This window comes from Heteronotia binoei, chromosome 5 (assembly GCF_032191835.1).
Source record: "Heteronotia binoei isolate CCM8104 ecotype False Entrance Well chromosome 5, APGP_CSIRO_Hbin_v1, whole genome shotgun sequence".
NCBI lineage: Eukaryota > Metazoa > Chordata > Lepidosauria > Squamata > Gekkonidae > Heteronotia > Heteronotia binoei.
Genome location: NC_083227.1, coordinates 34,070,579 through 34,083,394, shown reverse-complemented (window position 1 = coordinate 34,083,394; position 12,816 = coordinate 34,070,579). Strand labels below are relative to the sequence as shown.

Genomic DNA, 12,816 nt, shown 5'->3' with positions numbered 1-12,816 from the left:
GTATTCCAAAGCATTGGTGCTGCCACTGAGAAGGCCCTGGGCCGTGTAGAGCTTAGTCTGGCCTCCCTTGGTCTGGGGATGGACAACAGATTTTGAGTTCCTGAACGCAGTGTTCTCTGAGGAACATACAGGAAAAGGCAATCCCATAGATAGAAGGTTCTTGGTCATATAGGGCTGTAAAGGTCAATACCAGCACTTTTGACATGATTTTTTGGGTCAGGGCATTTCTCCACAAGGGACAAAGAAAAGGTAAATAAATGAACTTATTTCTTGTCCATCTCTTGTTCAGGGATAGAATTCCCCAGCAAGGAGGCACTTAACAGGATTCCCTTTCCTTGTTCAATGTTGAGTCCATTCACAAAGATGCTCAAGCAGGATGCTATGGACAAACACATCCGAAAGTGGGTGATGCAAATGTCATTTGGACCTCAGAGGGCAGGTACCCTGAATCAAGGATTTCATCAATTTTGCAGCGTGCCATTAAAAAAAGTTTCTTACCTAAACGGACTCCCTGGTGATCTGTGAAGGGGCATCTCCAAGTGAACCTTTCCCCACATTCTAGGCACTAGAAAGGTTTCTCACCGGTGTGGATTCTCATGTGCTCAACAAGGTAAGACTTGGAGCAGACCCTTTCCCCACATTCTGGGCAGGCATGCTTCTTCTCTGCTTCTGCCCTGTTGCCTGCAAAGAACCGGGGAGGGGGGGGCAGTTCCCCATTTAAAAAGTGATTTCTCATAAAATAGAAACATTTGAGGGGAAGAAACAAATAGCAAGCATCTCTAATTCTAAGATGAATTCTGCCTCACCAGTTTTGTGTAGTTGTTAAGTGTGTGGACTCTTATCTGGGAGAACCGGGTTTGATTCCCCACTCCTCCACTTGCACCTGCTGGAATGGCCTTGGGTTAGCTATAGCTCTCACAAGAATTGTCCTTGAAAGGGCAGCTTCTGTAAGAGCTCTCTCAGGCCCACCCACCTCACAGGGTGTCTGTTGTGGGGGGAGAAGATATAGGAGATTGTAAGCTGCTCTGAGTCTCTGATTCAGAGAGAAGGGTGGGGTATAAATCTGCAATCTTCTTCTCACATTTGAAGATGAAATGGAGGAAGGAAGAAGATGACGATATGGTGTTCCAAAGAAGAAGATGATATGGTATATCCCACCCTCCACTATGAATCTCAGATTCTCAGAGCGGTCACAATCTCTTTTACCTTCCTCCCCCACAACAGACACCCCGTAAGGTGGGTGGGGCTGAGAGCGCTTTCTCAGCATCTGCCCTTTCAAGGACAACTGCTGCGACAGCTATGGCTGACCCAAGGCCATTCCAGCAGCTGCAAACCCGGTTCTCCCACGTAAGAGTTCGTGCACTTAACCACTACACCAGACTGGAAGGAGAACACACACACACTGCCTTGAGCTCCTTGGGAGAAGGGTGGGATTGAAAACAAATCTATCAAATCTTAACAAAAGTTTTCAGTCAGACTAATAAAAATCTAGTAACTGAATATTGTAGATGCCATAGGACAGCTGGAAAAGGGACACATAGCCAACCGCTTCGAATGGTGGCACTACCAGTGGCACCTGAGTTTTGACCATATGTGACATAGTGTCGGATGGGATGGTCCACTGGCCTGATCCAGCATGGCTTCTCTTATGTACTTGTGTCCAGAAAATGTTATTTACTTCATTTATAGCCCTACTTTTCTCCATATTGGAGGCCCAATGCAGCTTGCTTCATTTTTCTCATTTTATCTTCACAACATCCCTCTGAAGTAGTTTAGGCTGAGTGTATGTGATTGGCCTGAAATCATGTGGCAGGCTTCTGTGGCAGAATAGGAATTCGAACCTGGGTCTCCCAGATCTAAGTCCAATTCTGTAACCACTGATAGGTCTGCCTAATTACCCAGCACACCATCTGAGTCACAATATTTCTTGAAACTCACCACTTATTTTAGGATCTGCTACCTTGCTGCCCTGCACTAAACAGTGGGCACCAAAATTATCATTACCTCAGGAATCAAGTCTGAATTTCTCTATACTTGGCATACAACTCTGCCATCCATCTCATAATTTGCACAGAGGCCCTCTTTTCCTGTACTTGGATAAGAATCTTCACACACTTAACAAGCCCAGGTCACTGAACGTGTCTTCTATGAACTCCATCCAATTTGGCATGCCAGAGATAACAACCCTGGCTTTTCTTTACAGTAGCTCAGGAAAAAAGCAGGGAGTGCGAAGTTCAGATTTCAATAGGGTACGTTTTCAATTTTTTTTAGCTTAGTCTCAGATTTAGCCCTGTGAACACCCTTCAAGTCAAAACAAGTGGAACTGTTCCAAAACACAATATAATTCACCTTTTATTTATGCTTTGGACTCTCAAAGCAATCTACAAACATTCTTTGCAGAAGATAGATCCAGGTGGGTAGCCAGTTTGGGGTAGTGATTAAGTGCGTGGACTCTTATCTGGGAGAACTGGGTTTGACTCCCCACTCCTCCACTTGCAGCTGCTGGAATGGCCTTGGTTATCCATAGCTCTTGCAAGAGTTGTCCTTAAAAGGGCAGCTTCTGTGAGAGCCCTCTCAGCCCCACCCACCTCACTGGGTGTTTGTTGTGGGGGAAGAAAATAAAGGAGTTTATAAGCCACTCTGAGACTCTGATTGAGAGAGAAGGGTGGGGTATAAATCTGCATTTCCTCTTCTTCATGTTGGTCTGAAGCAATGTGATAAAGTTAGTGTCCATTAGCGCCTCTAAGACCAACCAAGTTTTATTCAGGCTGTGAGCTTTAGTGTGCATGCACACTGTGTCAAACAGGATGGAATCAGACTTGCCTGTCAGTCCCTGGTCCTGAAAGCTGCATCAGGAGGGGCCAGCAGCAGAGCAACGTGTGAGAGTGAGCAAGAGAGCAGTCCCTCTGTTTGCTTTGCTTCAGACGTCTTTGTATAAGAACCAGAGACAGTAAGTATGTGTAAGAGAAAGAGCCATCCAGCACAGTCTCTGTGCTTGTTTTGGATTCCTTTCAGACATCTTTGTATAGGAGCCTGTTTATGGGATGGAGGAAAACTCCACATCTCTCTCTTTTTATTTGCCTATGTTAGTCTGAAGAAGTTGGTTGGAAATGCAGCAGCCCCTGTGCATAAAGCCCCAGTGAGATAACAAAACTGAGTGCTTGCAAACTCTGTTTATTTTGGCTGCTTTCTTAGTGTGTGTTCAGTTTCATTTACTGGAATTGCTGGGGGAGGGGGGGGATAAGGAAATGAAGACTATTCAGGGGAATTGCACTGCTGTATTTTTATTTACTTTAGGGAATGGGAAAGTCTCCTGATTCCATCCCCAAAGTCCCCAGGTATTTTCTGAGCTGGACTTGGCAACCCTACTCTGTTGTCATGTTCACTCTCAAGTGTGGAGGTAACTGATAGTATTTTTTTCTTAGTTGTGATGTTGGTGTAGTCTCCTCTGTTGCCAGACCAGAGGAGTGCATTCCAAAATACCATTCTGATTCATTGCATTACAATTACAATCAGTATTCTGCTATTTCAAATAAGAAATACACTAAAATAAAGAGGATGTATAGCCCTTCTTGGTGGGAATACAGATGTAAGGACTGAATGAGTTTAGCGTATGTAGTGAAATAAAAAACCAATATTCCTGTTGAGTCCTGGAGAGGGGCTGGTTTTAAGTGTTGTAGTAATTTCCAGTTCAGCAATTTCTCTGTATGTTTACTCAGAATTAAGTCATAGGGACTGTTCTCAGGGGTTGTTGCATACTTTATATACATCTCCTTTGCAGTTTTCCCTATAAAGTACCTAAAGAGTTTTAAAAATGCATGTAGGATAAGAACTCCTTGCTAAGAAGCAAGTTGATAAATACAACTAGCATGAAAACAGGGATTTGAATGATAACAGCAAGCCCAAGGAATCTAGAAACAGGACAAGATCACACTGATATCAAGAAGCCAGTGCAGATTTATTTGCAGACTCAGTTCTACCAAGGCAGAATAACAGGCTAGCACAAAAGACGTTAGTCAATCTTGACAGATTGGACCTGGAAGTCACCATCCACTGAGAGGTATTCTAAGCGCTCCAGCCCAAGGCGGTTGGGGAACTTGATCTCATGCGTTTCATACACTTTCACTGTCACATTTTTGGCATCAAAGGAGACCCAGATCTGAAAAAGAGAGATGGTGGTGGTGGTGAGTGACATTGTTCCAGTGTGGGCCGAACTCAACCATTTAGGGGATGGATGGTTGTCAGACCCACATTGGGAAACTCCTAGAGATTTGGGGATGGGGCCTGGGGAGGACAAGGACCTCAGAGGGGTACAATACCATAGAGTCCACCCTCCAAAGTATCCATTTCTTACAGGGGAACTGATCTCTGCAATTTGGAGATGAGCTGTAATTACAGGGGATCCCCAGGTCCCACCTGGCGGCTGGCATCCTTATAATTAGCAATCACACCATAAGGACTTCTACCTCAGGAGCATCTCTTTGGTCAGTTTAATTGTAGCAGCCATTTTCCCTCACCACCACAAGAACTATGGCAATGTATACTTCCCAGGATTCTGTGGGGGAGCCACAGCAGGTCATGTTTTTATATTCCACACACAGTAACAAATGAGACAGAGGGCGTTTTCGCACTCACCTTCAGCCGGCACGACCCCCCTCTTCACCACGCAGGATCTGCGCGGATTTCGCACTAAACGTCGCGGAGCAGCCGGAAGAGCCGGAAACTCCCGGCGCTTTTGCGGTGCAAACGGAAACCGCCAAAAAGCAGTTTCCTTTTGCGCCGGGAGTTTCCGGCTCTTCCGGCTGCTCCGCGGCGTTTAGTGCGAAATCCGCGCAGATCCTGCGCGGTGAAGAGGGGGGTCGCGCCGGCTGAAGGCGAGTGCGAAAACGCCCAGAGGGTTTTAAGACCAGCCAAGAGCAGAAGGAGCAACAAGACTAATCATACAAACAGAACATAAGAAGAGCCCTCCTGGGTAGGCTTGTCAAGTCCAATTCAAGAAATATCTGGGGACTTTTGGGGTGGAGCCAGGAGACTTTGGGGGTGGAGCCATAGGCAAAGTTGTGGCAAGCACAATTGAACTCCAAAGGAATTTCTGGCCATAACATTTAAAGACATTGTTAATGCCTTCCCTACATTAGAAATAATGAAGGATAGGGGCACCTTCTTTTGGGGCTCATAGAATTTGGCCCCTGGTCCAATCATTTTGAAACTTGGAGATCATTTTGAGGAGAGTCATCAGATGCTATGCTGAAAATTTGGTGCCTCTACCTCAAAAAACAGCCCCTCCAGAGCCCCAGATACCCCCAGATCAATTCTCCATTATACCCTATGGAAATCAATCTCCATAGGGAATAATGAAGCGCCCAGCAGACATTTCCCTCCCCCCCCCACCCCGTTTCTGATGACTCGGAAGCGGGGGAGGGCCTGTTCCCACCTGTGGATTGGCCTCTCTACTCATGAGCTGCTGAACTTCCAACTTCTTCAAAGTAACACAGAGCCACCAAAGGTTCAAGTTTACCTTTCCTATGCAAACGACCGCTAAAAAGATTGCGCAACCAATGGAGGGTCTGGGCTGCTTTCACAGCCACTGGGAGCAGCCATGTTGTTCTGCCTGCTCCCGCCCCCTGCCCCCATTCAGTCTTAAAGACACAGACACACCACAAGAGGAAGCCTTTCCAGGTGGAGTCTGAAGTCTCCTGAGGTGGAAAGGCACATGGTGGCTGTGGGGGCAGGGCTTTCCCCCCACCGGCCAGCTGACTGGGAGTGGGAAGGAGCCTGCGAAAGCGGGAGAACCCCTCCTGGGAGCTGTGGATTAGCAAGCCTACTGCTGGGTCAGGCCAGTGGCCCATCTAGGCCAGCATTCTGACTCTCAGAGTGGCCAATCAGTTCCTCTGGAAGTCCAGCCTTAGCTGCCTGTGGCCTTGATTGATTGAGAGGCAGCATACAGATATTGTAAATCGATAAATATAGCAACCAGACATTTTATTTCGATACTTCTAGGACTACTGAGTTTATCATATGGGTTCTATTGACAAGCTGCCTAATGAACATCTTCTTATCTGGAAAGGGCATCAGGCTGGATATAAGTGGCTGAATAAGTTGAATATGAATATTACTGCTGGTCTTTTTAGCTCCTGTTAGAATTTCTGTTGTGCACATGCATTGAGAGCAACAGACAGCAAGTCCACTAAGGATGGATATGTGTGTCATTTCTAGTCCTTTTGCTCCTATCAGAAAATTTGTTGTACATATGAATTGAGAGCAACAGACAGCAATTCTGTAAAATTAGAGACTTTATTCTTGTACACAGATAATTGGATATTGAACTTCTATTACCCTATGATTGTTACTCTTTGTAATCTGTAATATCTGCTGTGAATATATATTTTACATGTTTTGATCGTTCGACCACCGATTATATTTTGGAATTATTCTACAAAAAAACCCTTTTGGAGTCTTTTTGAATTAATTTGGTTTATTAATATTGCTTGTGCTTTGATGGTCTTTCCTAATGGTTCTCTTTTTGCCTTTCCAGACATTAATGGTTTCCCTCTTTTCTTATCACCATGCAGTGGGCTGGCCTAGTAAATTCTGGATTGCCTCCATTGGTTTCTATAGACTGGAAAGAGTAAAAAAAAAATGTGACTTTGGGCTTTGTTTGAGGCTGTTTGGCCACCATCCCACCAGGGTGTGTAAGGGTCTTGGACCTGAAGTCCAAGAATGTTCCTTGTTCTTTCTAAAAGTGCACACTATATCAGGTAGGGTTGCTAGCCTCCAGGTGGGGCCTGGAGATCTCTCACTTTTACAACTGACCTCCAGCTGGCAGAGATCAGCTCTCCCGGAAAAAAATACAATACAACAAACAGGTTCCAATATATCCCTACAGTGGAATGAAAATAACACCAGGAAAAACACTTACATTCATACTGATATGTGTGTAAAAAAATATTACCGACAAAGACTGTGTGACAACATGAAAAGCCACACTTGTACTCCCAAAATAGCAGCAGGTTACAAACGCAATCATGAGAAGAGTCTGAGGGTGAAGAAGTCCGTCCAATGAGATCTGTACAGCTGAAACTGCCTCAATAAAATTAACTTCATGCCCTCTTCTGTGCTACTACCAAGGAATCCAAAATTCCATAGGGGAGAGAAAATGAGGGACCGTACTCCTTGGTCATCTCATGGTTTCGATCCTTCATCAGTCTGATCTCTCCACAAAAGCTGCTTCACGGAGGCTCACAGAAAAGATTTCTAACTTCAGATCAACATAGATCCTTGTTCTGCATCCAGCTCAATATTTTTACACACATTTCAGTGTGAATGTGGGATCAATTTCCCACTCACCTTACCCCGCTCTCACGTTCCTCTTCTCAGCGGGGCTTCCTTCCAATTCCACACTATCTGCCCTGGGGCTGCAACTAATGTCTGCTTTTTCATGCGGCAAACAAACTGTTTTTTAGAGGTTTCTGTTTGCTTTGTGAAAAAGCCGACGCCAGTCGCAGCTCCAGGGCAAACAGTGTGAAATCGGAAGGAAGCCCCGCTGAGAAGAGGAATGTGAGAGAAGTGTAAGGTGAGTGGGAAATCGATATGTGTTTTTTCTGGTGTTATTTTCATTCCCCTAAAGAAAACGGCTGCTTTGAAGGGTGGACTCTATGGCATTGTACTGAGGCTCCTCCTCTCCCAAACCCCGCCCTTTCCCAGATCCACCCTTAAAATTTCCAGGTATTTTCCAACACGGACCTGGCAATGCTAGTATCAGGTATTGAGACTTGTATATGCTATTGTGTATTGAGTATTACTTGTGTATGCTTTTAAAGAGCTAATAAACAGTTTGAATTTTAAGTTATTGTTCTCTCTGGTCCTTTTTCTCTGGAGGCCTGAGTTCCATAGCCTGGGGTTTGGGATATTCTCCAAAACACGTCTTCTCCCTCTTTTCCATCTTCCATTCATAGGGTTCCCAACCGCCTGCTGGGGGTGGGGTTTCCCCTGATTTCAGAGCCTCCAAACCCGCTAGCACAGGATTGGCCAGTGGGGGAAGAGTTCAGTTGACACCCCATGCCCAGCATAATGACATCATCAAGAAGTGACATAATCGCACCAGGCATGTTGCGCAGGGAAGCTCTAGCATTTTGGTTAAAAAAACCCAACTTCTATGGTTCCATAGATTTTTTTTTACCAAAATGCTAGAGCATCCCTACACGATATGCCCAGTGTGATTACGTCATTTCAGGTGATGCCATCGCGCCACACAAATCACAGGCGAGTGAAGTCCCCCCTCCCAGCAACCAGGCAAGTCCTGGCAACCCTATCCACTCACCATGGCTTCTTTTCCCTGCTGGAAGGGGAACTGATCATCCCTCCGTGGCTCCCCCCACTTTCTATCTTTCATGGAGTTACACACAATGGTTTTGAAGTCCCCTTCGCTGTTGAAGCGAGCATTATAGTGAAGCACTAAGTTTGAGGCATCCGAGCCGAAGTTGAGGGCAAAGCTAAGAGGAAAAGACACATATGTTACAGAAGACGACTAGTGCTCCAATTTAATAGCCACTGATAGATCTTGTCCAACCAGTCAAGGTTTGCTATTTACTTCCTGCCTTGTCTCTCTGGACTGAATTCAGCTACAACAAAGAAATTAATTGCAAGGACAAAAACAGTCCTGACAAACTGCACAAAAGTTAAGATCTGCCCAAACAGTTTAAAGGTAAAAAAGGTAAAGGTAGTCCCCTCTGCAAGCACCAGTTGTTTCTGACTCTGGGGTGATGTCGCATCATGACAGACTTTTTACAGGGTGGTTTACCATTGCCTTCCCCAGTCAAACAGTTTACTTTCCACCAAATGTCTTCAAATAAAACTACCTGATACACCTTCCTGAATGGGGCAAACGAGTCCTCCACACACCCATCCCAGAGGACAGGACTCAACACAGAAAAAAGCCATAAACTGACTGTTGCCATATGGACAATCATAAGAAATATGATTAGGGTTTGTAGAATCTTTCGGGCTCAAGTGCTGTGTTCTACTGGAGAAAGTTTTTCTTCCAGACGTTTTGTTCTCAGATGCAGAGAACATCCTCAGTGGCGTTGCAGCCGGAGCAGGCGCTCTGCAACGCCACTGAGGATGTTCTCTGCAGCTGAGAACGAAACGTCTGGAAGAAAAACTTTCTCCAGTAGAACACGGCACTTGAGCCCGAAAGATTCTACAAACCCTAATGATGTTACCAGCCATGAAAACCTGAAATCTTTGATAAGAAATATGGTTGCTAACTCAGACATGGGAAATCCCGGAGATTTAAGAGAGATTCCTGGAGATGGCAGAGTCGAAGGAGCAAGGGCAACCTAGCCAGGTGTAGCATTCTAAGACATCTGTTTCTCCTATACTCAATGGTATACGATAAACTGTTGGTGTTCCCAGATAGGCGTACTTGCTTCTTCCCCCAAGCAAAAAGTCAATCTAAGCTTTTCTTCTCATTGGATCAGGGGAGCTTCAGAAGATCCCAGGAGCTTTGGGTCTGCAGGGGTGGTCCATTTGGAAGGAGCTGCCTCCATCATAAGACACTTGATTTGGAACTTCCCAACATTTTCTAACTATACCCACCACCTTGTATTAAAATTCCAAAAATGCCCAAAGACTCAGCAGGATTGGAGACAACTGATTTAAAGCCCATAGGTCAACTTGCAGTTCAAACACAGGAGCTAAGGATGGTAAATCAATCACTTTACTTGGGGCAGAAGAATTATTATTAATGCTTTTGACCAGTGGAGAATGTCATAGAATCATAGAGTTGGAAGGGACCTCCAGGGTCATCTAGTCCAACCCCCTGCACAATGCAGGAAACTCACAAATACCTCTCCCTAAATTCACAGGATCTTCATTGCTGTCAGATGGCCATCTACTCTCTGTTTAAAAACATCCAAGGAAGGAGAGCCCACCACCCCCTGAGGAAGCCTGTTCCACTGAGGAATAGCTCTAACAGTCAGGAAGGTCTTCCTAATGTTGAGCCAGAAACTCTTTTGATTTAATTTCAACCCATTGGTTCTGGTCCTACCTTCTGGGGCCACAGAAAATAATTCCACACCATCCTCTATATGACAGCCCTTCAAGTAATTGAAGATGATTATCATATCACCTCTCAGCCACCTCCTCTCCAGGCTAAACATCTCCAGCTCCTTCACCCTTTCCTCATAGGACTTGGTCTCCAGACCCCTCACCATCTTTGTCTCCCTCCTCTGGACCCGTTCCAGCTTGTCTATATCCTTCTTAAAATGTGGTGCCCAGAACTGAACACAATACTCCAGGTGAGGTCTTACCAGAGCAGAGCAAAGTGATACCATCACATCACATGATCTGGACACTGTACTTCTGTTGATACAGCCCAAAATTCCATTTGCCTTTTGTCATTGGTGAAGCTTTGTTTCAGAATCAAAGGAAATGTTTTGGTCCAAGCATGTTCAAGATGTTTTGAACATTTAATAAGAGGGATACAACCAGGATCTTTCCTAGGTTGCAACCTCCATATTTGCAGGAAATTTCAAAGGGATGAATGATATTCTTAACGTCTACTCAGATTACAGTTCATGCCCACCAATACAAACCTCTTAGCCTCCGAGTGGACTCTCCCCTTCACTTCGATGCTTTTTCTAGCATTCAAATTGATGACAATCAGTTGCTGAAGGAAAAGGAAGCAGCATTAATAAAAGGCAGATATTCTCTAGGATGGGGACAAAGAGGTAAGACATTTGCTCTTAGAAAGCTTTACATCTCCAGAAACACTAAACAAAAGGTGACTAAAATATCAGTAACAATAGCTGTAGTAGTAATAATAATAAATTCATAGGGAAACCATGTTAGTCTGCAGTAGAACAGTAGATTCAAGTCTATTAGCACCTTCGAGATTAAAAAGAGTTTTAAAGTATAAGCTTTCAGGAGTCAAAGTTGCCTTCATCAGGCATGAGTATGATAAGTGATGATGATGATGTAGATGTTGATGATGATGATTGAATTAAAGGGTATAACTCTGCTAAAAAGGTAAAGGTAGTTGAGTCATTACTGACCCATGGGGTGAAGTTGCATCACGTTTTCTTGGCTGACTTTTTGCCACGGTGGTTTGCCATTGCCTTCCCCAGTCATCCACACTTTCCCCCCAGCAAGCTGGGTCCTCATTTAATTGACCTCGGAAGGATGGAAGGCTGAGTTAACCTGGAGCCAGCTACCTAAACCCAGCTTCTGCTGGGATTGAACTCAGGTCGTGAGCAGAGAGTTTGACTGCAGTACTTGCAGCTTTACTACTTAACCTTTTTATATTATGATACAGCTTTATATATTATGATACAGTGGTTTTAGCTTTAACAACCCATCCCACCTAGCTATTAACCAGAACAAAGATCACAATGTACTTTCACAGCTCAAATACATTCAACCTATCCGTCAAACACAGTTACCCAGACCCTCACTTTGCAAACAACTTACAGATTCCATCACGAAGGCCGGGCAAATCAGCTGCATAGAGAATCTCTGGGGCTGTCAGACTTTTAAACTATGGCCCGGAACAAGCCCTTCTTCTTTCCAACCAATCAGAGGCAAGTCTGTAAAAGCCCAAGCCATTTCATTGGAAAGGATTAAGCAATGTGAACTGGGCCTCACCTGGCAGGTGGCACATGTCCAATCACATTTGATTAAATACGCTATTAACTCAAATGCAGGGTTTTTTAGGTAAGCTGTCGAAAGGAAAAAGAGGAGGAGGAGATCCTAAATTTGCACACAAGTTGCAGTTATGTCAAATAATAATTGTTTGGTGTGTGTAACATTTTTTAGCAGCTCTAATAGCCAGGGCCGGCGGGTGGGAGTAGACGGGGTAGGCGACTGCCTAGGGTGCTACTCTGTCTGGGGGTGCTGCCAGGTGCCCCCTTATGCCCCCTTGCCCATGCAAAGCACTCCTCCGAGCCTGCCTTGAAGGCAGGATCAGAGGAGCGCTACACAGTGCAATATGTTCTTTGGAGGCTTCCTTGGAAGTCTCCGAAAAGCGCACTGTATTAGCTGTGCCCAGCCGCTTTGGGGTTGAAAGTGGCCAAGGGGTGCCTTCCTATTACACTCATCAGTGCAATGGGAAGGCGCCACTCGGTCATTTTCAACCTGAAAGTGGTCGGGCACCGCTAAAACAGTGCTCTCTTCGGAGACTTCCAAGGAAGCCTCCAAAGAGTGTACTGCAAGGGGAAGCAGTGGCACTCTTGTGTGCCACCTGTTGCTCCCTCATCCTCCACTCACCTAGCCCACCCACCTAGCCTACTGAAAGTGACATCATCATGCCACCCACATGTAAAGTGTGCACCTGATGATTTCCAGAGGGAATTTTTTTTGGGGGGGGGGGACGCCGCAGAGGTCTGTCTCGAGCGGCAGAACTCTAGCGTGGGGCTGCTAATAGCCCAGCCTAGCCTGAGCTCATCAGAGCTTATAAACTAAGCAGGGTGACCCATGGTTAGTACTTGGCTGGGAGACCACCAAATAAGACTGGTGTTATTATGCAGAGGAGAACAATGGCAAACCACACCTGCTCTTCTTGTGCCTTAAAAATTCCATGATGTGGAACTTTATGGGGTTACCATGAGTTATTTGCAACTTGACAGCACATGTTCAAACCTTTTAAGGGAGTTGTCTTACATTCAGAGTAGCTTTCCTTTGTAGTAAATATGTTATCTCTCCTGTTAATTCTTTTTACACATCTTGCCCAACAGGAAGAAATTCTTCAAGAGTGTCCCTGTGTCACCCTGACCTGGATAGCCCAAGCAAGTCAAATCTCGTCAGATCTCAGAAGCAAAG

The 12,816-nt window shown here is 45.2% G+C and overlaps 1 protein-coding gene across 1 annotated transcript; it reads right to left on the bottom strand.

The window, feature by feature from the left end:
• Window positions 1-4,012: 4,012 nt before the first annotated feature.
• LOC132571935 (16 kDa beta-galactoside-binding lectin-like) lies at window positions 4,013-11,505 on the bottom strand. The gene is made up of 4 exons (XM_060238727.1): window positions 11,470-11,505; window positions 10,596-10,669; window positions 8,321-8,492; window positions 4,013-4,159 (listed from the first exon to the last, which is right to left on the bottom strand). Exons 1-4 carry the CDS (start codon window positions 11,503-11,505, stop codon window positions 4,013-4,015), a joined length of 429 nt encoding a protein of 142 aa, XP_060094710.1.
• Window positions 11,506-12,816: the final 1,311 nt, after the last annotated feature.